This window comes from Plasmodium inui (genome assembly GCF_000524495.1).
Source record: "Plasmodium inui San Antonio 1 unplaced genomic scaffold supercont1.46, whole genome shotgun sequence".
In the NCBI taxonomy this organism is placed as follows: Eukaryota; Apicomplexa; class Aconoidasida; order Haemosporida; family Plasmodiidae; genus Plasmodium; species Plasmodium inui.
The window spans coordinates 34,088-62,061 of NW_008481880.1; the positions used below are offsets into that span (position 1 = coordinate 34,088).

A 27,974-nucleotide genomic window follows, 5' to 3' on the forward strand; every position below is an offset into this window, starting at 1 on the left:
TTCTATTTATAAGATGTGTATTAGATAGGCCCCTTTATATGCACGTTTTTATTTTATATTATATAGTACATAAATGGATGTATGATTAAGGGTCATAGAACAGAAATACTATGTGCCTACCTCTCATCATATATGAACTGAGACAGAGAAAAACTGGATAACACAAAGGACTAAGAATATCCTCGAACGGATTCCTGAAAAATCTAATATATTGCTACACATTATTTAAATTTTGAATTAGTTGTTTTATTGTAACTGCCTTTAGAAGTACTTTCTTTTTATGTTTTCCGTTGTAAAGGTCCTAAGTATATATTATCACATCTTTGTTGCATTGCCTGCAGCACTGACCACGTAATGGGAGACCTAGCTATTTACGAAATATATCCATTTTATATAATTGTATGCATGCATACCGTTGCATATGTGTATAGAAAGAATTTTTCATGTAATATTTATTATTATCATGGCACTCTTTCCTTATGGTAATTATGGTTTCTACGATGCTTTTGCATTACGTAATTTATATTTTAAGAGTCTCTTTTGGATAGGAGAGTAATGAAACATTGCAATTTTATAATGCGTTCCCAAGGTCCTCACATTTATTTGACACCTATAGAATTTGTGGACATCTATGAAAAGACACTGGGAAAAACAGATATGCGTGTATGTATAACGACGTTTTCCATTTTGCATATCGTTAATTATAGTAAATTAAAGAAGAACCTACAGCATTTCTCTTTTAGAAGCTCTAAGGGAACTCACATTCTCGGTGTAAACTGAGGGTGCATCGATTTCAAGACAACTAAGAGACCTGTTGGCTGAAGGAATACACGTAATTTACATACCTCTATACATTGCTATGATCTATCGATAACAGCCTATGTGTTCTTCACCTGTTTATATCCTACCATGGGACATATATATACTCATGGATATACACATATATATGTATCTTCTTTCCTTTTTATATATGCGATTAATTTAGCTGCCATAGAAATAAAAAAATTCAACTTGATAAAATATAAAGGTAATCAGGAGTCATATAAAAATGGGGGTCTGCCCAAAGGAACAAGGCGGGGAAGGACAAAATAATATCGGTAGTACAGATTTTTACTCAGAAGGAAAACATAGTCATGATTATATCCATATTCAGATTAGAGAATTATTCATTTGCCATAGAAATATGCTCCTTAAGATTACATGGTTTTTCATGACGTGTTTTACCTATGCATATATAAAGGGAGTAATAGATTATTGAATTTGGACCACTATAATAAAATTTTCAATTACAGTTTCGCCTTTAATTGCATGTTGCATACGATTGAGAAAACTGTTATAGCGTTTAGATGTGTTCATGCGTATTTGTAAAGATCCGTCTGAGTGCAATAAGATAAGAATATTCGGATGCAACTGACAGAGCATGAACTGGTGGACACACGTGTTTATATGGCTTCTTTTATAGTTACATTATCTTTGTTAATGCCTTCTCATCCCCCATCCTTTTTGTGAGTGTCTTCTTTGATGTTTCCATATTCTCACCAGTATCCCCTCCCATGTTGCATTTTTCCTGTGTATGCTTTTTCATGTTTCTGCACTTTTATAAGTGTGTTAATTCATATCCGAACTCTTCCGCGTATGAGTCGTCATGTTGCATAGTGCCCGTGGATGCGCCTTGGTGTCGTATCCTCCCCATGAGTGTGCTTTATCATGTTTCTGCACTTTTATGAGCGTATCTTTTCATGGCGACTCTTTGCTATATATGCGTGTTCATTTGGCCTCATTTTGCGAACGTCGTGTCATGTGGCGTAATTTTTAGCGCAGGCCCTTCCTTGCTGATCAATTCTTGGGGGGGTCCTCTCATCTGTTATATCCGTCGCACACGTGCTGTTTCCTTTCGCTTCATTATATATATTTCTCTATTTAATTTTTTCATGAGAATACACCTCTGTGCGACATTCCGTTGACGGAATTTTTTGGGAGGGTCGGTTTATGATGCCATTTTTCGCACCATGCTTATGACGATACTGCTTTCCCTGGCATCTTTATGAAGATGCCTTTATCTGCTGCATTTTTGTCACGATTTTTTTTGTGTAGTTTTTACATGATGTTGCTTTTTTTTCCTCCATTTCTATGATGATCTTCCTCTTGGTCATTGTGTTGTTCTCGTATCACGTCACTGTGATGCTTTTCCTCTGTGTGGAATTTTTTTAACGATGCTTATATCTGGCATGTCACTATAATAATGCTCGTTTCTGTTACATTTTTCCATAGCTACATCCTTCCTGTTGCGTCAATATAAAGATGTTTCTTTGTGTGGTATTTCTTTGAGGATAATATTTCCTGTTCCATTTTTATGAAGTCCTTTCCTTCTATGGTGCGTCATTGTGAGGTGTATCTTCCCTTGTGGGGCATGTCTTTTACCAAGATTCATTTTACCGCTTGGTACTTTTAATGTATTCTTTTGCTCTCCATTCTTATAGAGATGGCTACCTTTGCCGTGTCAATATCAGAATTCTTGTTTGTGCTGCATTTCTTTTCTGACGATAGTCCTTTGTTCGGGTGCCCTGATGAGGTTTCTGGTGTCATGTCATGAGAATTCTCTCTGGTGTGGCATTTCTTTTACCAAGATTCTTCTTATGGCTTTATATTTATCATATTTTTTTTTTTTTGCTTTTTTATAAAGATGTTACTTCCTTTTACGATGTTACCGCGAAAAAAAATTTCTATGAGTCCCTTCTCTTTATGAAGATATTTCTTCTACGCGGCATTGTTTATCATGTTATTTTCCGGCGACAGCATGAATATATTGTTCTGTGTCATTTCATTTATAGGGATACAGCTGCCTCTCGCGGCATCGTAAAGATTTCTCTCTGTTTTTCATATTTTCTACGATGATGTACCTTTTTTGCGGCATTTTGAAGATCTCCTTTCGTCTGTGGTTTTCTCTATGACGATGCCCTTTTTCCGAGGCAATGTTAAGATACTTTTTTGTGTTTTATTTTGTTTATGAAGATGCTTTCTTCTCCTTGTATCTTCACGATGTTTGTTTGCCACGCCTCTTTGAAGATGTTCCTTTGCCTTGATTATTGTTAAAAGGTCTTTTCAGGCCGCATCATTGTGAAGGGATTTTTCGGTTGCAACCTTCTGCATATGTTGTATTGTATGTCATTCTTTTTTATTAGAATGCTCTATTCCTTAACATATTTACCGTCGTGTTTATGTTTCTTTTTTACTGTGGCGTCATTATGAAGATATTCTCTTTTTTCGGCTATCTATGAAAATGCCCAAATATGTGAAGTGTAAATATCATAACCATACGGATGTCGTAACATTAAGAAACAGGACGAATATACCCATGTGGGAAATGGTATCTTTATGCCTGGTGTATTACTGTTCTATAAGTGATAAGATCCATCGGGTACTATTAGGTGAATAGCAATGTTACATGGATAGAACTGTTAATTGGACAGGAAAATTGCGTCAAGGGTAAGGATTTTACTGGAGTGTTATTGTAGGAAGCCTATTGAGGTGTCCGCACTACTCATATGTGCAAAGTACTGACATGCTTATCGTCTCGTTAGATCAAGAGTGGAAGCCCCCAGGGGTAGTTTTCTTTGCAGAACACCTGTGTGTGCGTTTCTAACGCTAATGCATCCCCCAGATTCATGTGTAATACTGTTATATGAAGTGCATGGATATTCAAGAATTTTTGTCTAAACAGTACTGACGTGTCTGGATTCTCAATGATTAGGAATCTGGAGATTGCAATGGTATTGTTATGTAAACGTCGTATTAGTTCTGATATCTTCATCACCTCCAGTGTTATCATACTAAGGGCCACGATTATGTGCTGCTGGATATGCCATAATGAATATTATTATATTCGAAGTAGTCTGTTATGGAAGAGTATGTCTCTTCGAGATGTACCCTAATGTTAAGGGTATTGTTGTGTTGGTAAAGCCTCTATTTGAATAGCACTGTTTCTTATTTAGTATTCATGATTTGCAGTGGAAATAGCAGGAAAGTACAGACGTATGTATAGTACTCATATCTGGAGATACGTGACATGCTTGGTACGCCGCTATATAGATGGTGGCGAAATGGAGACAGTCGTATTAAGTGATGTATTCCGGTGATAGGATATATGTTGCGTAACCTTCTACCATCCACGAACAGATGGAATGAGAGGTTCACAGGCTCCAGTACTATCCTTTGTGAAGCATCTTTTTAAGCTTGCGATGGACGCGCTTAAATTTCGTCTACTCCCATGGCGTCGGTCGTGACTTCTGAGCTTAGCTGCTTGTGTTAGTTTTGAAGCTTTATTGGGGGAAGAGTACGCGACTGATAAGGGAGTCATATGGTAGAATATAGTGAGGAAGCAACCGAAAATATTGCCGTAAAGGTGGTTAGTGCCATCGCACGGAGTGATAGGCGTAGATAGAATGTGCAGCATGTGTTCACTAATTAGCAGAAACGGAAGTAAACATACATATATAAGAGTTCGTACTTACCAGAGGGGGAAGCAAAGGGAAGACTGGAAGAGTCATCTTCAGACAGTTAGTACAAGCAGGATGTTGGAAATCTCTTGCCCCCTTCCGTTCCCCTAGTTGATGTGAAGATGTGCGTAACCCCGTGGTGGCATTCATATTACTTTAATTTCTTCTGAGAAATTAACCTCGCGGTAGCAATTTCGCGTACAATGAGGGGCATATATGTATGAAAACCACTGCTCTTTATTATGAAGCGTCTAAGAGGAGCCCAACTTAGTAGACATGCGCTCAGATAATCACTTTAACCTTACACCTGGGTAATACACATTGTGGTGTGGTCACGTGAGCATAAATTAATACATTTGCCTTTATTAACGCATAAAAGGAGCTGGTGCTCCATGAGGAAAATTGAAAGCAGCCATAACAGGTAGCCGAAGAAAGGGAAACATAGAGGAACTCCTCATTATGGAAAACTACAACTGAGGGTTCCAAGGGGTGAAAATTACGACCCCTGGGGGGTAACGAAAAAACGATAAGACGAAAAATTTAAATACCAATATGCAGAGGTAGATTGATGAAATTATGCCAACATTTTCCCCTTTATTATTATATACAGTATGACAAATGAGTTAATTCTCTGAAGGAGGTGTAGCAAAAGGGGTAATGCAAAATGGAGATGGATTTACACCCAAATTAGGGGAGGTCGAAAAACTCGGTGTAGCCCCATATTTAGTGTAGTATTTAAGTTGAAGATAAAAATGAATTTCTTCTCTTGACCCAGTTTGTTAACTTCAAGATGAGGCATTCAAATTTATCATACACAGTTGAGTGAGATGACGCTAAAGGGCTTACATCCTACACACGTGTTAAGTATAGAAAATTAGAAAAGAGAAAAATTCCTTTTCCTTGATAACCCGATTTATAATTCAGGCATTTACAATTTAGTCTCGTTTTGGAAAAGAATGAGAGGTCCCTTTCGCGCGACTGTATTGCATCCTATACAATTGGCGAGTTGTAATTAGATATAAATCCCGTGCTATAAAAATTGCGCAGAGGGGTAATTATTTTATTTTTTTTTTAACCTTAGCACTTCTTACTAGCAGAAAAAGTGATTGAGAGGCGTCAAAGATAAATCTCCCTTTAGCTTAGGTATTGACTGGGGAGCTGGCTACGCCTGCGCTCATGACTCTGAGCGCTTGTTGTGATCTAGGTAGTGCGTCAGCAGCAAAAACTTCTCCCTGTGACTGCCTTTCCATTTCTATGTATCCGGAGTGCTGTTCAAATGAAAGAATAATGCTAATTTCCCTTGAGAGACGGCATTATAACACATGTGGTGAAATGTTTCCAATTGCTGTGATATCTGACCCAATGAAGATAAGCTTCATTTTTCGGGATCTTTTCACGTCCTCCCCTCACGAATAATGTTAATTGCGAGAGAAGAGCCCGAACTTCCAATTCATTTGTGAAGACACATGTGTACCCCCATGAGCCACAAAAAAAGAAAAAGAAAACAGAGGCCAAAAAGTGCATATAAGTATACATGAATTTTCAGTATACTCCTGCGAATAAAGCTTTGTGTAAGGGAGTGGGATTTCTAAGTCCTTACACTTCTAGCAGATGAGTGTGGCCATCAGCCATAATCACATTTCAGTTTTAGTAAGAAAACGGGGATAAAATGAACACAAGGGTTTAACAAATGAGGGGCCTCCTCATGTAAATGAAAATGTATTTCTTTGATTAACATACTGGAAGGGGTCTGTTAAAATGTGGAGCTATTTTTAATTATGCATTGATTAACTCATCATGACGTGTTATCCTTTTAAATGTCCAGTTTATTGCGACCTTATTTTCTCCTGGCACTCTGAGAGGGGCGCATATTTCACTCGGCTGGTGAGCACAGATGGGATCTGCCAATCAGACGAGGAAATTTGCGGATTTCTTTCTGTTCTAATGCCTTTATGCTCTCATGCTGGTATGTGTCCATGCCTTTCCTCACGTTTATCCTGATCATTCTCCTCCTCCTGTGGGGAGAAGTAAAAGGATTCCAAATTGGTATAACCTCCAACGGATAAGCGAATAGAAGAAAGAGGACGTATACATATTTATATGCATAATGACTGCTAAAGAGGGTTAATAAATAATCGATGGATGTAGTGTTAATTGGGTGTGAATACTGTGTTCCGCACACAAGAGAAAGCTTTCAATTGAGTCACCTTCTGTTCGCTTCCATAATTGGGACATCTTAGCCACATAGGATTATGATGTATACAAGTAAAATTAATAAACCTTCAAATTTTTCTTTTTTTTTTTTTATTATGATGGTGCTATTCCAGTTAGCTTTTTCTCTACTACGATTTAATCAGATGTCTGTGACGTCCCTGCCGAATAGAAGAGTGTCGCTCTAAACAGGTGAAGGCGAAAGGGGCATCTTTACAGCACCTGCCAAAGATGTAGCTTCCGTGCATTGGTAATGGTATCCCTCCCGTAATGCCGAACACATGATTCCCAATATGCCTGATGTTTACTTCTATACAGGTGTGACCATAAGACAGGCCGCATAATATTTTGCGAACAAACACGGATGGTCCCTTCACATATAGAAAGCCATTTCTTATGTTAACGTTATTCATATAGGATGCATTTGGAACTAGAGAGGAAGTTCTAAAAAATAGCGATGCATGTCCACTTTCTGGAGACGCCCTTATGTGAAAGCCTCAAGAACGAAGTAGCGTTCAGCAAATAAATACACTTCTGTAACTCGTGTGTCGTCTTTTTTTTTTATTTCGCCCTGGATTAGTTAACTCATCTTAAGTGTCCATAGAAGTCGCATGCATAGACACATTGTCATGAATTCATCAAAATGCCGATGAACAGAAAGAATTTTAAAGAATGAAAAAAGATGATTCTGCCCTTTCGGGGTCACTGTTTTGAGAGGATTAATATGTTCTCCTTTCCTGATTGGTTGAGTCACTGATGCTTTCTTTCTCCTTACCTGTGATGGGTAAATAAATGTTGCACGGGGGTTACCTTCTAATAAACGAACCATTTCATATTGAGTTGCTACACTTGTTTTTTTTCTTTTCTTTTTTTCTTGCTTTACAAGTCGTCAGAATCTACACATCCGTGTACGTACCATCTTTACGCCCTTTAGCGTTTCTTATTTTGAAATTCCGTTTAACCGGACTCTGTTCATAAATTGTCCCCTTCATTTTCATGTGTGCATGATTCTAGTGATGCAGCGCAAAAAGCAATCTTCACTTGTCCCCTCCTCTGAACAACAACATTTTTTTTATGTTCTTTTTACTTAGTAAGAGTCCGTTTATCCTCATTTCCATCGTCATCCTTTTACCCTTCAACTTCCGTAAGACTTTTCAAATTGGTATCATAAAATGAGGGATTAAACAAGATATTTCCAGTTCCATTACCAGAATAGGTAAAGTCAAGCCATTATACATCTGCTTCGGTGAAAGTAGGATTCTGAAGAATATATGAACTTTTCGGTTTCCTAAGTTTTTCTTTCCTGGTGTTATCTGTTTCCCTGAATCATGCCGATGGGAATTTTTCTTTCAGGCTCCCCTGCAAAAAGAACAAAACTATTTCGTGAAATGTAAAAAAGTGAAGAAGTTGTTGTATAGTATTCTGTTCCAATTTTTTGGTACCATTTAAAGAACACTTAAAAAAAAATGTGTAAAGTGTGTAACTCGGTTTAGTCATATTCTGCTCATTTTCGAACGTTTGGAATACGCTGTGTTTTGGTGAAGGAAAAAATCATGACAATGTAACGTGGCGGTATTTTTTCAAAGTGGAATATATTTTTCATCTTTTTCTCCTTTTTCTTTTTTTGTTTTTTACATTTTTACTTTTTTTTTTTTTCTTTTTTTTTCTCCCTTTTTCTTTTTCATTCTTTTTCTTTTCTGTTTTTTCCTTTCTTCTTTTCTTTCTTTTATTTTTCCCGTTTTTTTTCTTCTCTTTTCCCATATTTCTTCAGGAGATTATACGTACCTTTCCGAAATATTTTTATAAGCAATAGAGAAGGCAAATATATTATACGTTACATTCCGACTCAATTGCACATGCTGTATATACTCTGTTAAATGAGGACTCACCTGGATATATTATCTAGTTCCTAATATGGAGATACTACTTTCAAGTAGATACATGAAAGATACAGCCCCAGGATACAATGCTGTAATTCAGGAGGTTTCTTATCTATATGCTCTCAGTATGGCCAGAGGAATTTCTAGATGAAGTATGCATACTAATAACTTATGGTTCATGAGGAATACTAGGTGTTCCAATTACTATATGTCTTAATATTGAGAGTTCAACAATTCTTTCGTCATGAGGTTTAACTATACTGTAGTCGTCTTAATAGATCTCACCCCTGGAACATTCTTTCTTTTTGCATATATCATAGATCTTGCTCCGAGAATAAGAAGGTTAATACTGTACCACAACAGAGAAGGGCCAGAACATTATTAATGCAGAAAGAGAATATAGGGGCCTGTGAGTGTTATCATCATTCTGCAGAAGAGTTTCTATACACTGAAGAGTATGACAGGAGAGATAAAGGTTGTAGTAAAAAGAATACACGGAAATATCATAATGGATCTAAAGAACATATTAGCTATCTCAATTATGACTATGAGTACAGTACATCCTCTTATTCACTAGAGTCCTATAACACACTGCCTCCTGCACATAACGAAAGTGACTGCTCTAATTGTTCTTTAAGCGAATCAAATGAACAATGTCGAGGATCCCCTGAGATTCTGTCATATGACTGCGAACCTGTGAAGAGTATCCTGCCCTGCGGGATCATGGAATTCTTGGAAAGGGTTGATTCAAAATTTGAGAAAATATTAGTGCGTTGGCTGGATGGTGTTCCAGTAACACACATTCCTTCAGTTAGAAAAAAAGGAAGCTTCGGCAAATAAATACACTATATTCAGAAGCATAAGATACTCTTCCTTTTAGTCTCCTTACTCCTAGTTCTTCTTGTACTTATGACATCAAGAGGGAGTGCCACGATGATTCTCTCAGTTTTTATCATAGGAATCGCGGCGGCAGGCTATTATTTCATGAAGTTTATGAAGATCATCGGAGTCAGGCACTAGTAAGGAGGATCTAAATTCACTATTAGGAAGATAAATTCGCGTAATCCTGACGGAATAGGCATTTATGTTTTGAACCAATTCATTGGGGATTTGAGTACCCATAAATTTTCTTTAAAACGATGTCATGAAATATGGATTCGCAGTATATCCATGAGCCCTAGGCCTTTCAGTTATAATTTCCTCTCTGTTTCTTTTTTTATTCAGAATCATTCTGTCCATTTATACCTTAGACATGCCAGATAACAGAATCGCTGAGCACTTGCAGTTACAATCTCATCTTTCGGCTTATTAGATAGTTACAATTAGGCAACTATAATGTAATATGCATGGAAATCCGTTCCCCTCAATCTTTCCTTTTTTTCTTCCATATCCTCATACCTCCTTTCGTGAAAACTCCTAACATCTAGTTTATTTTAGTTGTAACTAAGAGGCGCATTTGCAAAAGTGTTCTAAATGATGCCTTTATCCTCAACATTGCACGTCTGATCGTGAGTTGTATGTTTCACAAATTCTCTGAATATCTCTTTATGAGAGTCCCTTTGAATGTATAACTGTCGTGTGTTATCCTTTAAGTCCACACCTGAGAGTCTAAGATTAACGGCCTTATGATAAACCTGTAAATATGTGAAATCGATGCTTCTCTTGAAAAGGGATGAAGTATTAATGAAAGAGAAGATGTATGAAGCACTCCATATTCTTTAAAATATTAATGTGGAGAATGCTAAATTTAGTTGTGCAGTTGGTAGTACTGTCCAATGTTTCCATGACATTAATGGAATAAAAAACGAAAGGAATTGGAAAAGGGCACGTACATTCCTTGTTTCTTCCCATGTCCTAGATGGATGAGATTACAGAAATCTATGGGTAACTATAAGAGTCCTAGTTATGGAACAATTTTTCGTTCATCCTACTGTACAAATGTGGTGTGTCATGTTACAGTAGGGCCGTGTGTTTTCTATAAAATAGCTTTGTTGTATTTTATATAATACCTATATTATTCATTCAGAAAGGGATGTTATTTCAGAAGGAAAATGACAACATGAATAGAGGAGGCGTATCTCGGATAGTCCGTATAACAACGAAAAGAATAATATAAAAATCCTTTATATAATTTAAAAGTACCTGAATTTTGAAAGAATTTCTAAGATAACCTCTGTATTATTATGGTTTGCGTACGATAACGGCATCGTAAGTATCAGATGTCCCCTATCAATAGAGAAAAGTTATTCCCTCCTCATTATGGAAGGAAAGATTTTATTATACCTATAAAACATGGAAACGTCGTCTTCCAGGATGTACGATAATCCTGCTCATAATTTGTCCTTGGAGGGATCAGGCCATAGACATATAACAACCACCAATAACACTAATGGCACTGTGCGCCTCAGGAATACTAGGCTATTATTGACACATGTTCAGAAACACTTGAAATTACTATAGGCTTCAGGATCTGCTCTCGGAAGGGATTATACATATATCCTCAAGGATAGAGGCAGTATTGACAGTTCCTGTAAAGAGTCTTTGTTAGAGGATTTTCAGAAACGAAGTCTCACAGATACTAGGAATATTTTAGATAAGCGCTGCCGGGCGCATACTATACAAGGACTCACAAATAATGAAGCAATAATGGGTGAAAGCTCAAAGAGAGGATTATCGGGGGATGTAGGACCGCGTAATTCCTTTGTACACAACATACGAAATATACAAATCGTTATGATTACACATAATATGGACATTCTACAATGGATACTTCAAAAGATTACATACATAAAACAGAGGGTTCTAACTACCGGAATCAGCATTATCATAAAATATCATAGAGAATTAAGTGTGCCTGTCCAAGAAACATTATCAATGAGGAATAAGACATTTAGCACCAAAGTAAGAAGTCGAGCAAAATATCTCCTGAACCTCCAAGGGGGAATTTCGGAACATCCATACGCTACAGCGGCGACTGAAGGAAGGAATCTTAGTAAGTATCCCAATACTCAAAATCCGGAATCATCAGAAAGCATTCGGGGGAATCGGTACTATAATCCTCAAGCAATACCACGAAGTCATCAATTCAGTGTGCCATCCAATACCTAAGATCACAGCGGCAAAACTAGTACACACATGTCGAGAAATTCTACATCGTTCTGCCTCGTCCTTATCATATAAGGCATAGAAATCCGTACGAAGGGATAGATACCATCCGCATAATAAGGGGAGTAAGTAGTGGCTACTGGGGATTGAAGTATATCGTCTGATTCTCCTTTTATGGATGTTGGTTGCATTCACACTGGGAGTATTACCGTTATTAGTAGGCATCTCATTGGCAGTTGTCCCTTCTGTATCTTATGGACTCCTTGTTTTAGGCGTCATAGCATATCTTTATGTGCTTCTGAAAGTATCCGAATATGGAAAAACATTCGACGGTATCAGTAACCCTCGTTTTAAGGATTGTATATGAGGCGTGGAGAAATACATGTGAGAAAATATCTCGGCATACTCTTCCAACACAGTAACTGATTATTATTGGATGCTATGTTGTAATGATAGGGGGGATTCTCTCTCGCTGAGGGGGGATCGTAAGTCCAAAAACCCCTTTGTAAACTGAACAATTAGTCCCCGTTTTTTTCTTATCTTCCTATCTACATCACATTTCAACTGTGTCCCGTATCGTAACATGGTATCTTCCCTTGAGTAAGTCCCTTCTTTTAGTTTTACTTTAATATGCTGGTTATAGAGCCGTTCCTGTGGTACGTAGAAGTATAAGTAAAGAGCCCCCATCTTGTAGGTGTTCTGGGTATCTTCGGAATGTTGCAAACCTATATAGCTATATGGATGCCTCATCACTTAACCCCAATACATCTCGTGGAATCAGAGTCTGGTATACAAAGCTAAATGTCTATATAATTTATTCTTGTCAAGACGACAGGTGTCTTTTTCTCTTCTTTGGCGTCTATTTTCCTGAAGATTATCAGGAGTATGTATCATGTCTACCAAGAGGAAACTCACTGGTCGCCTTCTATTAGCTTCTAATGAGGAGAATTCTGGTGTCTTTAAAGGTACGAATCAAGAGAATTCAGGAAGGATTTCTATGAGGGGTTATCAGTGGAATTATTATATGCCCTCTTTCATGTGTCTCACACTAGCTGTTTTTGTTTTCACTTCCGTTCTGGCTCTGTGCTGTTCAATCTCCATATATCTTATCTTTTCTCTCCAGGTTGATATTAGAGGGGACATGTGACTTTCTTTTTAATCTCCGTTTTAGTGACATCAAGAACGATTTTTTACTTCATTTGTTTGCATTCGGCACTGTAATCTTCCATTCCTCTTCATTTGTATTTTTTCTACTCTGTGTTAAAGCAGATGAGGAAAGAGATGAGGGAGCAGACACGTATTATAAGCATTGTCACATTGGATGCATTAATACAACGATATGTAATAGGGAATGTCTCTCATATGGCTCCAGAAATATCTGTTACATCATTATAATTTCTTTCGCATATTTATGATTTCATTTGTATGCCTCTTCATCCAGTCATTGTTTGAGGCATTACAGGACACAACACGCAATCGTGTGAACGACACCTGAAATGCCCCCAGGTTATCCTTCGTTTTTTTTGTTAGTTCGCCTCTGTCTCTTCCTTAGAGAAGTAGCTGAGCTATATAGTCAAAGATGATTTCATATACGATAAGGAGCATGTCGCTGTCACCTGTCCTATTAGTTAAGCTGACTTCGGGGGCAAATGACAGCGTCATCTATCTGTGTGAAGACAGGGACGCTGGAGGCACATCATTTATATGATCAATTAAGAGACACATACTATGGGATACAGGTGCCGAACTCCCAAGGTCACTACTTTATTAGGCCGGTCCTCAACTTAAGTTGAAACAAGGAGGAAGAGGACTTCTCTGGACTAAAGGGCACATCCTATTTCTTCCTAAGGAGCTCCAGAGGATATTAAGAGAGAAGGAGCAGACAATTTGCGGATATATCTACCCAACCCTTTAGCAGGGGAGTGTCAGATACCGCACTGCCAATGTGCTACTATGCACCTCGTGTATTCAACTGTACTTCTCACTATATAGTCACTTCAGCCGCAGCATTCCTTGTCACTTGCTTGTATCAAGAAAGGTTGATGACTGAGCACATTTTCACTCTGTGTCTTCCTCAATGATGCATTAATTACTACGTTGAATTCGTATTTATCTGTTAGTGGTGCCTATCTAGGCCGCATATGTTTTTTTCTTTCCTTTGCAGGACGGCAGACATCAAAGATATAGGATTATGTTGTATTTTTATTTGGACGATTCATTTCTCTTGCGCCCCTGGATTTGTTCAGTGGGAAGCACTTAATATTATGATGTGCATAAGAGTTTTCTGACGTGAGACATCTTGCCTTTATGTTATGTGGAAGCTTTAACAGGTTAATTCAATGAGTGGCGCATATCAGCAGTAAAGGATCGCGTAACTATCCACACCGTAAATGCACAAGGATTTCCCAGGAACGGATGCGGTGAACGGATTCTGAAAACACCCCCTGTCGCATGTAAATTGCTCTCGATGTAGGAGCATAGACGGAGAGGGGGGTTCCATATATATAAACATATATATAATATGTATAGAGCCGTATAGGCGGGAAGAATGATAACAGGAAAAGTGCACTATTCATTTATCTGCCCCCGAGATATCCCTTTACGATATTTAGCGAGAACAATATCTGAAATTCCTGTATTTATAGGATAATCTTGATGAATATTCTTTTCCCCATTATGTATACTTTATCAGGTGCGCCAAATTAATAATAAAGCAGGAATTTCATTTTCTACAGCACATGACCTGAAGAGAAATGGAAGGAAAAAACAGTTAAGCCCCGTCATGGTGCCGACATATTATTATATTTGTACATAATAAATCATTGAAGCTAACAGTGTTTTACTAGATCCGGCTGGTTGACAGAATGCTCCTATTGAATAAAAGCAGGAGTCCCGTTCAAAGGCAGATCCAGGCTGTGATGAAGCCGAAGTATACTAAAATCCTGTAAATAATAAGGAACTCTCCTAGAGGAGGAGGTATATATATTTGTAAACCCTTGATGAAAGGGCTCCTCCAGGATTTGTTCTAGAACTGCTGTGGAGAAATCCGCGGAACCCTGTTTTGTCCTTTTATTGTCTCATAATTTTTTAGAATATTAGAAATGTTATCTGAGCTGCTAGAGATCTCTAGATATAATCTCCATAACAAATACCTAAATTATTTATCATTCATGAGCAAATATATCAATATGTACAGTCACACGATCCTTGACTTACAGTATTGCTAGTTAGTTTTTACTTTGTGATTCGATCAGAATGTTATATACCCGACTAAGGGGCAGAAGTGATAAGAAGGTTCCCATGTACATGAAAAGTAATCCCTGCAAAAAAACTACTGAACTCTTAAGGATAAAAACTGAGCGTGAACACTAACCCACTAGGTGTTAAAGCATAAATTCTAGATCCAAACAACTACAGCAACAACGCGAATCCATAAAGACTGACAGCTCAATCCCCAGACCACGAATGGTGAGCAATGAGCGTAAACCGTCAAACCTGAAGCCCTATACCCTGAGGCACGTATACTGCAGAAATTGGAGCCTAATGGATGGAAGTGAGATCCCTAAGAGCGGGGACTAACCTCTACACCATTACATGAACTCCTGAAAAAACTGGCTTCGGAGATAAAATCCCAATTCAAAGAAACTCGTGACATAAATCCTAAACACAAAAATTTAAACCTAAACCTAAACCTAACCCCTAAACCTAATCCTAAACCATAAACGTGAAAACTGAAGTCTAAACCCTGAACCATGAACCTGACCCCTAAACCTAAACCCTAAACCCTAAACCGTAAACCCTAAACACTCCTCCAAGAACCTGACCCTCTAAACCCTAAACCCGAAACAGTAACCTTGAACCGAGAAGCCTAAAGCGAAACCATGAAACCTAGACCTAACCCTAAAACTGAACCATAAACCTGAACCCTAAACCTGAACCCTAAACCCTAAACACTAAACCAAGAACCCTAAACCCTGAACCTTAAACACCAAACCCTGAACCCTAAACCCTAAGCCTAAACCTAAACAATAAACCCTAAAGACTAAACCACAAACCGTGAACCCTAAACACTCAACCCTAAAGCCTAAACCCTGAACACTGAGCCCTGAACCCCCAACCCTAAACCCTAAAACCTGAGCCCTAAACCCTAAACCCCGAACAATAAACCCCTAAACCGTAAAACTAAACCCTAAACCCCAAGCAAGATACCCAAGAATCCCAAACCCTGAACACTGAAACCTCAACCCTGGACCCTAAACCCTGAACTCTAAAGCGTAAACCCTAAAAACCTGAACCCCCTAACACCTAAGCCCTAAACCTACACCCTAAACCATCCCCCCTGAAAACTAAAACGTGAAACCTAAGACTTGAGCCATAACACTAAACCCTAAACCCTAAACCCGCAACCCTCATCCTTAAACCTAAACCTGCAACTTCCATCCGTATACCCCATACCCAACCAAAGCTCCTAATTTCAACTTCAGGCCCTGATAACCACCCCCCGTGTGGAACCTCCCTAACCGTAGACAACCATCATTAACTATGCCTTCACCTCCTCCCCTGCCCTTAGCCCTGCCCTTAATGTTTCACGCGGCTCCTTTGAGTTGCCTCTAGGAGCAGTTGGCTAGACCATTGCGTGTAGAAATTGCACCGCATAGTTCGTGTTTTCTTCTGGAAGCGCGATTGGGGCGCAATGTCTCTAGTTACGCCGTGGTCCTAGGTTTCCGTTCTCCATCCCTGTTTGGCAGTATGTGTGCCTGGCCTCTGCCTTTCAACCTTCTGGGTTGGTAGGGGGAGTCTTGCTGGGTGTGATTACCACTGGGGTCCCCTTCCTTATCCGCTGGTGAGGTCCTCCTAGAGTTGTCGGGTTAGAGTCAGGGTAGTTCTGGTCTCCGGTTGCCGTCCTTATAAGGTTGGGGTTCTGAAAGCTAGTTCTCTGTTTATCGTATAGCCCAGTCTATAACTCATGTTGGAACGCCCTTTGGCTCTGTAGACTCTCCTCCACCCATACAACGCCAAACCTCCCAAGATTGTGACGCCCACTATGCCGCCTATGAGTGGGCCTGTTCCTTGGCTGGTTGGATTGTTGTACTGCTGAGGTGGATATTTGATATCACCTTCTTCTGGGGTGGAGTTTGTCTTGTCTTCGGGCACTGGTACTCGAGGCGGTTCAGTGCTGGAACTTCTTTCCTCGTTAGGTGGTTGGTGTGGGTCCTGTTGTGGAAAGGGGCTTCTTCCTCCTACTCCTGGTTGGGACTTCTGAGGCGCGGTGGGCGCTTGTTCGTTTCCTGGGATATTCACCTCCCTTCCTGGATCCCCTCCATAGGATGCCAGGACTCCGTCCTGTCGGGGTTCTGAGTCCTGTGATTTCAATACCCCTTCGCCCGCTTGCCCGAGGTTAGTTTGTGGTCCATTCTTACCTTCGGGGGACGGATCTTGGCCTTGATGGTGATTCCCGGCGCGGCGAGTGGAACTCTTTTCTTTCAAGGGGTCACTTCGGACTGGGTTTGAGTTGTGGATCCTTCGGATGTTCTTCTGCTCGGTCAGCCATATTTGCAGCCCTGTATCTCCCTCTCCTGGGTTGGTCCGACAGGTTAGTCTTTGTTGTCTCCTGATACAGTACAGAGTTGGGTTTCTTGGTGCAACTGTATCAGGATTTGGCTTCATTACATTGAGTTTATAAGGGCCACAGGTCCTGCAGATTCGACTCAGTATATCTAGTATCGAGACGAAAAGAGAAAACCAGTCCGATATCTGTTCCGTTCTGCCCTCGTGATCAGTTGAAGTAAGTTCTGTGGCCTCTGGCTGTTCCGGCACTTCCTCCTGTTGCCAACTTCTTACTGTTTGTGGCGAGAGAGTTATCTTCGGAAATATACTTCTGCATTGAGTGGGCAAGTGGTTCTCTTCCATGACCTGAATGTTTGTGCTCTTTAAACCCCAAATCATTAAACAAGTCATTAACCCCAGGAAATTTGCCCCCAAATCCTCGGCCTCCTCAGTTTCCTCTCCTTCTTCCTTTTCACAAATAGCTTCCGTTATCTCCTCCTGGGTCCAGGCCGGTCCACTACTGGGCCCGCTCAAATCCTCTCGGTATGCCCTCATCCGGAGTTGGTCCATTATATATCCCACCATGTTGGCTGCTATATTTATCCCTCGGTCTCGTTCTTGTCTTTCGGTTTCCAGACTCTGTACCTCTAACAGTTCCTGATAGAGCCCGCTCATTCTTCCCGCACCCTCCCCTCTTAGCCATCCCTGTATCTCAGTCCTGATGGATCTCTGTTGCTCAGGGCTTGTCTTTGCCCTACATAATTGCTGCCTCTGCGTCTGTACCAGATAACTTCCTTCATTCAACTTTAGCTGCTGCATAGGTTTAGTCCATTTCCTTGCCAGTACCTCCCATAGCTCCTCGTGTCCGTTCATCTTCCTCACCCTCCTTCAGATATCTCCTCCCCCGTTCTGTCCAGGTATTTTTCACCTCACTGGAGGTTCCTCTTGGGAGTCCGTTTTCTTCCCGTGGGTTCCTCCTCTTTGATCCTGAGGGACGGTTTGATGCTTTATCTCAACCGTAGAAATTTTCTCCCCTCTGTCCGTTCCTGAGGAGGCGTGGGGTTTTTGTTCTTTGTTTCTGTTTGAGTCCCAGATAGGACTCTTCCACTTGTGGTTGCCTGGTATCCTCCTCCTCCTGACCTCCTCCAGTCAGCTTAATTTTTCCTGCATCGAGGTCTCCGATTCTGTTCGTTCTGATTCGAGGCCTCCTCGTTTAGATAACATCTGTTGTTTCGTGTTAGTCCGTCAATGCTGAGCTGTCGCAGATAGTGTCATGTGTGCCCCTACCCCGCGTGAGTAGTTATTACGTAGGCTCCGGCCCTGTAGTGCTTGTTCTTCTTTCTGATACGGACGCCTTCTTCTCCTCAAGTCCTTTGAGTCCTACCATCCCTCTTAATTCTCTCACGTACATTCCCCGTACCTGTACGTTCGGGGGGAGGTTCCTTAGTCTGGAATGGACATCTCGGCTTCTGATTTTTTTTTCTATATCTGATAATTCCTCTTCGGATGTTTGCTCCTTGGACTCCTTTTCCTTCCTTCTGCGCTGCCCCCCAGTTGTGGGGAGGGTACCTCCCAGGTGCTGAACTCTCCTCTGCTATTCGAGAGTTGACTTGGAGTTGGCTGGCTGGAATGGCATCTTTTGACGCTTCGGGTGGTCCCTAGGCTTCCCCTCGAAGTTCCCTTTGCGTAATATCCCCCCTGACCAGTCTTGCTCGTTGGGGTCGCCTCCTTCTGAGGTCTCGTCCTCCTCGTTGCCGCTTCGTTCTTAACGCCTGTTTCTTCTGTATGTCTGCCCCCCCCTCCGACTCCTCCCCCTTGGGGTGAACCATTTCAGTTCTGCGAGGCGAGTTCTGGCCTCGACCTTGTATCTCCTGTTCGACGACGCCTGAACCCAGACAACCCCCTCCCTCCCCCTTTCATCGTTGCACCGATCTCTCTCAGGGTTTGGAGCCGACTAATTGGTGGTTCGTGTAAGACTTCTCCTTCTTTCCTCGTTTGGGTTCCTCCTCCTGGTGTTATGATTGCGTAGCCCCCTCCTCTTTTGTTCTCTGGATGGGAATGTCGATTGATGTTTCAAGCTGAGGCTCCTGAGGGCTGTTCGGGTGTAACTCCTGGGCTCCAGTTTCTGGCCTTAGGATATCCTTTCTCTCACTTCGGCGCCCTCATTCTTTCGGTATCTCTACCTTCTTCCCTGGTACGTGGGTTGGTCTTATCCTCCGTCCTCCGTATATCACCTCTGGGGCCTGAGGTATAGAGCCTGTTGAAGACTTGTTTGTCCTTTTTTCATCTCACCCTAGTCCTGAACCTTCGGTTTCTTAGATGTTTTGTGGTTCCTTGATTAGATCCCTCCCTCACCCCTTTGTGAGTCCTCTTGTGGGCTCACGTTTCACTTGCGACAGTTTCCCGGTTGATGCCTCATCTTCCTCCACGCGATTGGGATTTGGTTCTTGCCTGGTTTCTTTTTTTCCCGGATCAGTATTGCGTCTGCTCCGTTTGAGTGACTCGTTCTCGTTGTTTTTGGGAGAGGATCTTATACGTCTTCCTTCCTTTCCTTTGGAGTCTTCCTGTTGGATTTCTTGAGGAGACCTGGTTTGTCTCTAAAGGTTCGGGCCCTTCGGGGGGGTTGATTGGAAGTTTGAGTTGCTCCTGTTGGTCTTGAGGGGGTGGGGCGGCCTCTCTGCTACCACCCTGGACTGGTCCTTGGCTTCATCCTCCTGGCCCTTCTCCCTACGCTCTGCTGAAGTAGCTCATTGGATCTCTTTCGGCTTGTCTTAGGAGTCCTCACAGAACCCCCGATTTGAACTTGCGGTGTCTATTTAGGCCTCTTCTGCTTGTTTGGTTGATTCAGCTCTTATTTCTCCTCACAGAATATCTCCGGACTTGGACGTCAGACTCCCTTAGGTCGCGTGTTGCGTCTTCGATTCATCTATTGGATCCTCTGCATATCACCTTCCTTCGCTTTTCCCCTTTCAGTTTCCGTTGGCTCCTACCTCCTATTCATCCCTTGCGGTTTCTTTGACGTTGACTCGTTAGGATTGCTTCTTCTACCTCTCTTCTTTGACCTCTTAGATTCGTCGTTGATCCTCGTTAACTTTCTTTCCGTTAACTGGATATCTGTTGTGGTGTCTAATGTAGGTCCACTCTCTTAGTTCCCTGCTGTCCCTCTTTCCACTTTGTGGGATAGCTCTGGGACCCTGCTTTGACTGGGTACCAGGGTTCCGTCTTTTCGATCGGGTTTCTCCTTCCTAAATTCCGGTTCCGTGCGTAACTGTTCCTGAGTTGACTTCTGACTTGAGTGCGCGTTTTTGGTGCCCGGGTGCCCGTCATGGTTTCCCGTTCCTTCGTCTCTTCGCCTGTGTTTTTTTCAGACGGTTGTTCCCTGAATTTCCTCCTCAGATAACTTTTCTCCATTTTCTGTGTGGTCTCTGTTTGGTTGCTCTTTTTCCCCTTTCCTTTCTGTCTCCTTCGCACTAAATATATTCTCCTCCTCGTTCGATTTTGATCTCTGCCGAGGTTTTTGGAATACTTGGTGCTTTCTGGAGATCTTCTCGGTTTTGGGTGTGGAGTCCTTGAGTTCTTAGGGTTTTGGTCGTCCTCCTTCATTGGCGCTTAGGTGTTTTCTCTTCCTCTTCGTTCTCTCAATTGAGTCTTTTCAGGTAGCTGGTTTCGCTCGGCTTGTTTCCTACTTTTTGATACCTCTCATTCTATCTGTTGCTCTATGAGCCTTTAACCTTTTGGGGATTTCAAGGGTCCTTTGGCCGGTTTCTCCTCTTGTCCTGCTTCGAGATTTGGATCCCTTCCCCCTATTGGATTCAGGATCTTGCTTGCTACTTCGCTTGCATGGTGGCTTCTCTAAACATTGTGTGCCCGTTTTGATTGCTGCCCGCCCCGTTTCTGAGTCAACTACAGTTTGAGTCTTAGCCCCATTAATTATTGACGAATCTACTTTGATTGAGATTTGACTCGGTTCATCTCGAAGTTAGGACTTTTTTGGGGGTGGTCTCGCTCGGTTCGGGTGATTGGGTATAATGTGTTTCGTTCTTTCTGATCCGTTGTAACGCCTCTGTTTAGTGGGGGGCCGTTGGGTTCCTATTGATCCGTTTTTTTTGGGGGGGGGACAGCTCAGGTCAGTTTTCCTGTTTTAGCTTCCGGATTTTATGAGGAGACGAGTTCTTGGATGTTCTCAGGTTTCGATTGTTCCTTGCTGTTTTGGGGGAAACCTCTCCTGGGAGGCTTGTTATATTGGGTCTGGGTTAATATCTCAGGCATTTGTGTTGACTTGTACCTATTTGGTAGTTTTGGCTAAATTGTGGTCCTCTTGAGGGAGTGTTTTGGGAGGGTTGTTGTTCTTGAGTTTCTTTAGTTTTGATTTAGATGTTTGAATTTTTTTCAGGCTGTGATTATTGTAGGTGCCTTTGCTAGAGGAGGTGGTTCCTTGCTTATCAGACTCAGAGATTCTTTCTGGACAGTTGGTTCATGTGTATGTGGGATTGATATGGACCATTTTCCTGGTGGGCAGTAAGCCTACTGTCCTGTATTTGGTGAGGATTGTTCATTTATCTTCTGGTGAGATTTGATTTCCACCTTTTCTATTATGCATTGAGTATTTTTGTTCTAGATTATAACTTTATTGGGTAGATTTACGGGGTTCTGTGAAGCCTGTTGATTAGGACGACGGAGATGATTTTTAGGAGATTTTTTCTAAAGACTGCTTTATTGGACGGGGGGTGGCCTTGACTGAAGGGGGGAGACCTGATGGGGTGTAATATGGTTGGGGATCTGGGTTTATTCGGGGGGGAGTTTAGATTGATAACTTTGGAGATATCCTTCTTGGTGTTTGGGAGTATTGTTTCTGTTCGTTTTGGCTTTGGAGGTTTGATGGATTTGGGTGCTTAGGTAGAGTATACGGGCTGATCCTTTACTATGAGCGATGTATTCGGGGTCTCTTCAGTTGTTTGGCGTTATTTTTGGTCCACCTGGATTGGGGTGTTGGTGCCTTGTTTTGGATTAGGAGGTTTTGGAGTTATCTTGAGCTTTTTGGTACTTTTGACTAAATACTCGTTCCGGTTACCAAATTTTTGCCTGAGGTTGGTTATTCTTTTATAAGAGTTTTAGTATGTAGTGGTCATATTCTCGGATTTGTTCTGTTGGGGTGAGGTGTTCTTGAGATGGTTCCTGTTCCCTTGGGCCTAGTCTAGTGATTGCTTGTACTTCTGGATTGGGTCCCGTTTTCTTGGGAATTAATCTCACTTATCTCTGTTGTTGGAGTTTCGTTTGTGGAAGTGTTCTGTTCTGTTTTATTTTTTAGTTTTCCTCTTTTTTTTTTCTTTTTTCCTTGTCTTTTCATTGGTGTTTTTGGCCTGGGGGTGGCTAGGTATTTGGAGGATTTATAGATAATTTGTCGTGATTGAGTCTATTGTTTTTTCCTTTTTTTATTTTTTCTGATTCTGATTTTGTCTATTCAGGGTCTTCTCCTCTCCTGCAGTTTCTTCGTTGGAGAACCCTTTCGTTTAAGGCGACGTCCATTTAGTTGGCTGGCGGGGTTCTCTGTTGGGATTTATGTAGAGATTATTGGCTTCCTTTAGGGGTTGGGGTGTCTCTCGTTTTTTTGGGGCGCAGGGGGGTGGTTCTTTGGGGGAGATGTTAGGGGGTTTGGTTGAGAGGATTCTGTCTAGTTTTGGGGGGTTTACCTGGTTATTTCTTATTGGTTTGTTTATATGTGGATTCTGTTTTGGTGTTGGGTGTGGGTTTGGTTTCTCTTGGAAGCTTTTGGCCCTGTACTGGGAAATGCCCGGCTTTGTGTTTTGTTGATTTCGGGTTTAGTTGTGGATTAGTTTGTTCAGTTGTATTTTACTGTAGTTCCTTATTCCCGCTTCCTCATATTAAGGTGTGGTGTGTGCTGTGCTGTTTACTTATTTTATGGAGTTTTGGTTAATTATGATTCAGTTTTTGTTTAAATGATAGTACATTGGGGGGTTCTGGAGGATGAGTGTATTAAATGATTGGGGTTTGATTTCCTTTGATGTACGGTGTGGATAAGAGTGAAGTAAATATTTATTAGAGATTGGGGAGTCCTGTGTGTTCTCTTGACAGGTTGGAGATTCTTAGGGCTGTCTTGAGGGGGTGAGTTGCATTAGAGGGTCCTGCTAGTTATTCTTCTACGCTACCTTGTCTTGTTTCAGTTGTGGCATATTAGCTTTAGTGATTGTTTTGGGGGTTTCTTTGGCTTTAGGTTCTTTTAATTTGTTTACTGTTCCTCGATTCTTTTTGTCAGTTTCTCGATTGGATACATCTTGGATCAGTTATTTTCTGGTGAGGGGGAGGGGTAGGGGTTTCTACTTGATGTATCGTTTCTGTAAGTTTTTGGGTATTGTGGAGTTTTTTTTTACCTGTATTTTCTATACATTATGTTTTTATCTATTCTTGGTTGTGGTGCTGCTGCTTGATTTTTTGGGTATTTTCCTCTTTAGGCTGTTTAAAGATCGATTGTATTCTTTTATATGTTATTGGTCTTTGGATAGCACATCTTCTTTGTTTCTTGTGGTTGGCTCCTAGAGTTAAGTATATTCTTTTCTGATTATAATTCTTATTCTTGCTCTGTTGGTTTTGGGGTATCGGTTGATTTTTTGGAGTTGTATATCACACATGACCACTTCTTGCGGTTTATATTATTATAGGGAGTTGGGCTTTTGGTTCTGCCTGGTTTTGGGGGAATTTAGCTCGGGGGAAATTTGGCTGAAATATGATACTAGATTCCTCTGAATTTTACATATTTATAATTTACTGGAAGTAATTTGTCTTCTGCTTCTCTAAGTGGTGTTTAAAGTTGTGTTTTGAGCCATAAAAATTTCAAGGCACGGAATAGTTTCTTTGTCATTTTCATGTACTTGGGTGTGTAGTTTAGTTGGGGTTGGAGATGTTCGACTTTTGGATTTGGTGGTGGGTCAAATATCCATACCTCATATTTTCCGTACATCCTTCATTCGGTATCTATATTTCGACTCGTCTTCTTGATCTGGTTGGGTTCCTTAGAGATGGTTGTTTTCGTTGGTGGGGGGGTTGTTTGGATTTTATGGTTATCCCATAGATCGGAGCATCTTCGGTTGGGGACGTATGTGAGTTTTTGTTATTTGACTGGTTTGTTTGGGGTCGTAAATTTTTTTCTGGTGTTTTTCTTTCTTTCGCTCTGAGTCTGGGTTGGGGCTTTTGTCTGAGTTGTGTGGTGGGGTCAGTTTTCCTGCCAAGTTTTCTTTTGCAGGTGTTTTTTGTTTCTTGAGTTGTTTTTGATTTTATTCGGGCTTCTGGGTTATGTCGATAAGGTAAACTGTTGGCCCAGGGGCTGGATTTTTCCATTTACTAGTTTCGTCGGCAACATCTCATGTACATTCTCCATTTGGTATTATAGCGACTTGTTTTGCCGTTTATACTCTCATTCGTTCGGTGTCTTTTTAGTGTTGTTTTGCTTGGTCATATCAGGTTTTGGAGTTTTTGAGATGCTTGGTCTCTTTCTTTTCTTATAGTTTTGGGTCTTTTGGGTAGTATAGACTCCTTTTAAGAGTGGCACTGTTAACTGGATTTTGGTTTTCCTTGTGTCGGTTAATCCAAATACTGTAGCAACTGTTCCGCTTACTACTTCTTCTTCCTTCTCCTGTTTGTCGTTAGTATCCATCGTTTGGCTATGGGGTCGTCCTCTAGTTTGAATGACTGCTATTATAACCGATACATATTCTTTGATTGCATTTGCATTAAACTAGTATAAAGATTTCTTCTCAACAAGTTTATAAACGTTCATGGACTATTGTTTCTCTTCATTGTGTTGGACTGATCCGTCTTCGGTTGGCTTGAGGGGACTTTGGTAGGGGTCTAGGTGTTGGGGCGAAGTCCTTGTTCAACTTTACTCTGCTTTAAGAAAATGGAGAGGGCATGTTTTAATGGTTAGCTGTTGCTTTTAATCTCCTTCCTGCCGAGGTGACTCCTGCTTTTTCTGTGGATTCCTTCCTCTCTTTTGTCATATGTTTTCATCTGTTTCTTGTAGGATTCGGTGGGTGTGTTTCCTACTTTTTCTCATAATTTTATCCGCCTCCTGGTTGCTCCGTCTCGTGGGTGTGAATCCTCCTCATGAGATTTCCCCGTCTCTATTTGGAGTCTGGCCCTGGTTATAATCTTCTGGATTGGGCCTACGATTTCGGTTCCATAAGCTCCTATACTTCCGGTTTTGGAGTTTAAGGTACTTGAGATGTTTCTTCCATTTACGCGCCTTATTGCAACCTGAGTATTGTTTAGATTTGCCCCGTTAAAGTGACTTGTTCTTTGTTGTTTTAGGTTGAGCGCGGGCGGGGGATTCTTCCGTTGATTTTTCTGTTGGTGTCAGTTGACGGGGGGATGATCATGTTAGGCTCGGTACATGTAGGCTGGCCTCTTGTGGAAGACCTGCTGATTCACCTTGGGGGAGTGAGACTGGGGATTATAAGTACCTAGTACTCTTGTAGGGGGCCAGTATAAGTCTCTGCTTCTTTTGGGATTTTTCTCGTTGGGCGGTTTTCTGGGGGGGTAATATGGCCATTGGATTGGCCCCGTGACCCATCGAGGGTTGTAATCTTCTTCTTTTCTTTTGCATGGGGCATTGATCTACCCATTCGTGTGTTTCATGTTACCTTCTGTGGGGATAGCCTGCCCTGAAATTCTCAGAGCTCTTTACGGAAGTATTTTCTGGTTGATCGATTCCTCTTCTCCTGTCAGGTGTAATTCGGTCAATTCCTTTGGCCGTGTCGGTTGTTGTCCTCCATTATTCCCCTGGCACTTGGGGTCGGTCCGGTAGGGACTGCTTCGTCATGCCTGCCCCCTCCTGAGGTCTCGTTGGGGGTATCTAGGGGGGCTTCTATGTTCTTCTTCTGACTTCGTCCTCTGTGTTTAGGGTTTCTTTCTGAAGAAGATTGGGATTTCTTTGTGGGCTTCAGTTAAGTACTGCATCCATCAGTATTCCTCCAGTTGCTTCTTGTATATGTTGTCCTTCTGTAATATACTATTTGTTGTTTTCTTGTTTCTGGTACTACTAATAAAGGGATGGTAGTGTCTATAATTATTAATGTACTCTTAACCCGATGTCATTTCCCCTTTCCTTCTGAGAGTTAATTGGCGCCGGAGATCGACTGACGTAGATATTCTTTTACATAAAGGTCAAATTCGGCTAATAAGATGTGACTTATAATTTAATGGTTGACCATTTGGTATTACATATTTGTAAGGTTCTTACATTTGTCCAATTGGCCATGACAGTTCGGGAGTCGGGTTAGATTTTTACCGATTTTTAATTTTTGGAGAGTCTCATATCTGACACGTGTAATATTATAACGAATAACTTCTGCATACTAGGTTCCGGGGCTTCTTGTTTTCGTATTGTACTTAAATTATATGTTGTCGCTAAATATGAAAATACTAGATAGGCTCCATATAAAATACATCACTTCTTTTCTTCTTTAATTGGTAATTTATTATCTCTCAAGAAGAGACTTGGGTCTCTATTACTTACTTTTCCTTACTCACTTGTTCCCCCTTGTTCTGGATTAGTTTGCACGTTTGTTAGCTCCCGGGTAGGTTATTAAGGCTAAGACTCTTATTTGTATTACCTTCCTCGGATTTCTCCGTATACATAATAATCCTTAAGCAGTTTATTCATCCTTCCTTATTCTTGGTTTTCATTATTTTTAATAGTATGATATATTTGGCATACCTTGGCTATTTGGTAGTTGCACATTTCTCCTAATCAGACACGTTGGTGATGAGTATAAATTTGCCTGCGTATTGCTGTTTGAGTTTCCTATTCTTATTATAATATGGAGAATATTCCATTTGGATATCATTTTCCTTTAGTTTCCTTGTGTTGTTCGTCTAATCCTTAATACTATATAGTTTAATTCATAGTTCCTCTGATCATCGTTATTATAAGTTGCTTTTCCCACCTCTTTATGACTTAATTCTCTCGGACACCCTGCAGTTTTGAATCTTACTCGAATTAATAATCAGTCGTTAAGATGACAAATAATATAACATATCCTCAGTTGTTTCTTATAGATGTAAGAATCATTTTCTTGTTGTTAAATTGTATTCATGGATATCTGGCAGTTATGGAATAAATATATTTATCACAAACCCTTAATATAGTATAAGATTAGGCACAAGGATTATGCAGACTAGTTAATATATAAGGTGAAGTGATTGCTGTACACCGGCTGTAAAAACTATTTAACTATTAGAACCTTTATCCTTAAGTTGTGCTCTATTGCTTCTGCTTAATTACATTTTGAAAACGTGACATATTCAATAAGAAACCTACAATTTCGCCAGTATACAGTTAGCTGCTCTGCCCGTCCATCCAGTAAGCCTCAATATATGAACACTTTCTTAGCAGTATGGTTAATCTATCTCAGAGACTTCATAATTACTACGGTATTATTTACTTAATTTTATCAGTCTACACACAATGCTATCTAGGGAATATTTAATATTAATATTTGCGGTAGATATCTGTATAAATGACATATGGACTTCTCACATTAGTTAACATTATTATGCTTCCTTCAATATATGAATCATAAGAAAGCTGAAGTTTTATTCACAATAAGCATGACGCAAGAAGGTCATGTATAAGAAGGCTCACATGGTTGAGTCCATTACTAGTGGATAAATATACATAGGGACTAAAGGAGTCTCTTATAGATTCCCTAATAATCTATAA

The 27,974-nt window shown here is 40.7% G+C and overlaps 8 protein-coding genes across 8 annotated transcripts; 2 read left to right on the forward strand and 6 right to left on the reverse strand.

Annotated features, from left to right (window-relative positions):
* Positions 1 to 3,577: 3,577 nt before the first annotated feature.
* C922_05218 (hypothetical protein) lies at positions 3,578 to 3,829 on the reverse strand (the record flags this gene model as incomplete). The annotated part of the gene is made up of 1 exon (XM_008820790.1): positions 3,578 to 3,829. One exon carries the CDS (start codon positions 3,827 to 3,829, stop codon positions 3,578 to 3,580), a length of 252 nt encoding a protein of 83 aa, XP_008819012.1.
* Positions 3,830 to 8,971: 5,142 nt separating this feature from the next.
* Positions 8,972 to 9,607, forward strand: C922_05219 (hypothetical protein; the record flags this gene model as incomplete). Its single annotated transcript, XM_008820791.1, has 2 exons — positions 8,972 to 9,359; positions 9,483 to 9,607. The coding sequence occupies 2 exons, from the start codon at positions 8,972 to 8,974 to the stop codon at positions 9,605 to 9,607; spliced, it is 513 nt and encodes a 170-aa protein (XP_008819013.1).
* A 1,626-nt stretch (positions 9,608 to 11,233) lies between these two features.
* On the forward strand, positions 11,234 to 11,695 carry C922_05220 (hypothetical protein; the record flags this gene model as incomplete). The annotated part of the gene is made up of 1 exon (XM_008820792.1): positions 11,234 to 11,695. The coding sequence occupies one exon, from the start codon at positions 11,234 to 11,236 to the stop codon at positions 11,693 to 11,695; it is 462 nt and encodes a 153-aa protein (XP_008819014.1).
* Positions 11,696 to 16,597: 4,902 nt separating this feature from the next.
* On the reverse strand, positions 16,598 to 18,112 carry C922_05221 (hypothetical protein; the record flags this gene model as incomplete). The annotated part of the gene is made up of 1 exon (XM_008820793.1): positions 16,598 to 18,112. One exon carries the CDS (start codon positions 18,110 to 18,112, stop codon positions 16,598 to 16,600), a length of 1,515 nt encoding a protein of 504 aa, XP_008819015.1.
* Positions 18,113 to 20,365: 2,253 nt separating this feature from the next.
* C922_05222 (hypothetical protein) lies at positions 20,366 to 20,842 on the reverse strand (the record flags this gene model as incomplete). Its single annotated transcript, XM_008820794.1, has 1 exon — positions 20,366 to 20,842. The coding sequence occupies one exon, from the start codon at positions 20,840 to 20,842 to the stop codon at positions 20,366 to 20,368; it is 477 nt and encodes a 158-aa protein (XP_008819016.1).
* Positions 20,843 to 21,524: 682 nt separating this feature from the next.
* On the reverse strand, positions 21,525 to 21,795 carry C922_05223 (hypothetical protein; the record flags this gene model as incomplete). The annotated part of the gene is made up of 2 exons (XM_008820795.1): positions 21,525 to 21,700; positions 21,768 to 21,795. 2 exons carry the CDS (start codon positions 21,793 to 21,795, stop codon positions 21,525 to 21,527), a joined length of 204 nt encoding a protein of 67 aa, XP_008819017.1.
* A 2,873-nt stretch (positions 21,796 to 24,668) lies between these two features.
* On the reverse strand, positions 24,669 to 24,908 carry C922_05224 (hypothetical protein; the record flags this gene model as incomplete). Its single annotated transcript, XM_008820796.1, has 1 exon — positions 24,669 to 24,908. The coding sequence occupies one exon, from the start codon at positions 24,906 to 24,908 to the stop codon at positions 24,669 to 24,671; it is 240 nt and encodes a 79-aa protein (XP_008819018.1).
* A 395-nt stretch (positions 24,909 to 25,303) lies between these two features.
* On the reverse strand, positions 25,304 to 25,823 carry C922_05225 (hypothetical protein; the record flags this gene model as incomplete). Its single annotated transcript, XM_008820797.1, has 2 exons — positions 25,304 to 25,547; positions 25,714 to 25,823. The coding sequence occupies 2 exons, from the start codon at positions 25,821 to 25,823 to the stop codon at positions 25,304 to 25,306; spliced, it is 354 nt and encodes a 117-aa protein (XP_008819019.1).
* Positions 25,824 to 27,974: the final 2,151 nt, after the last annotated feature.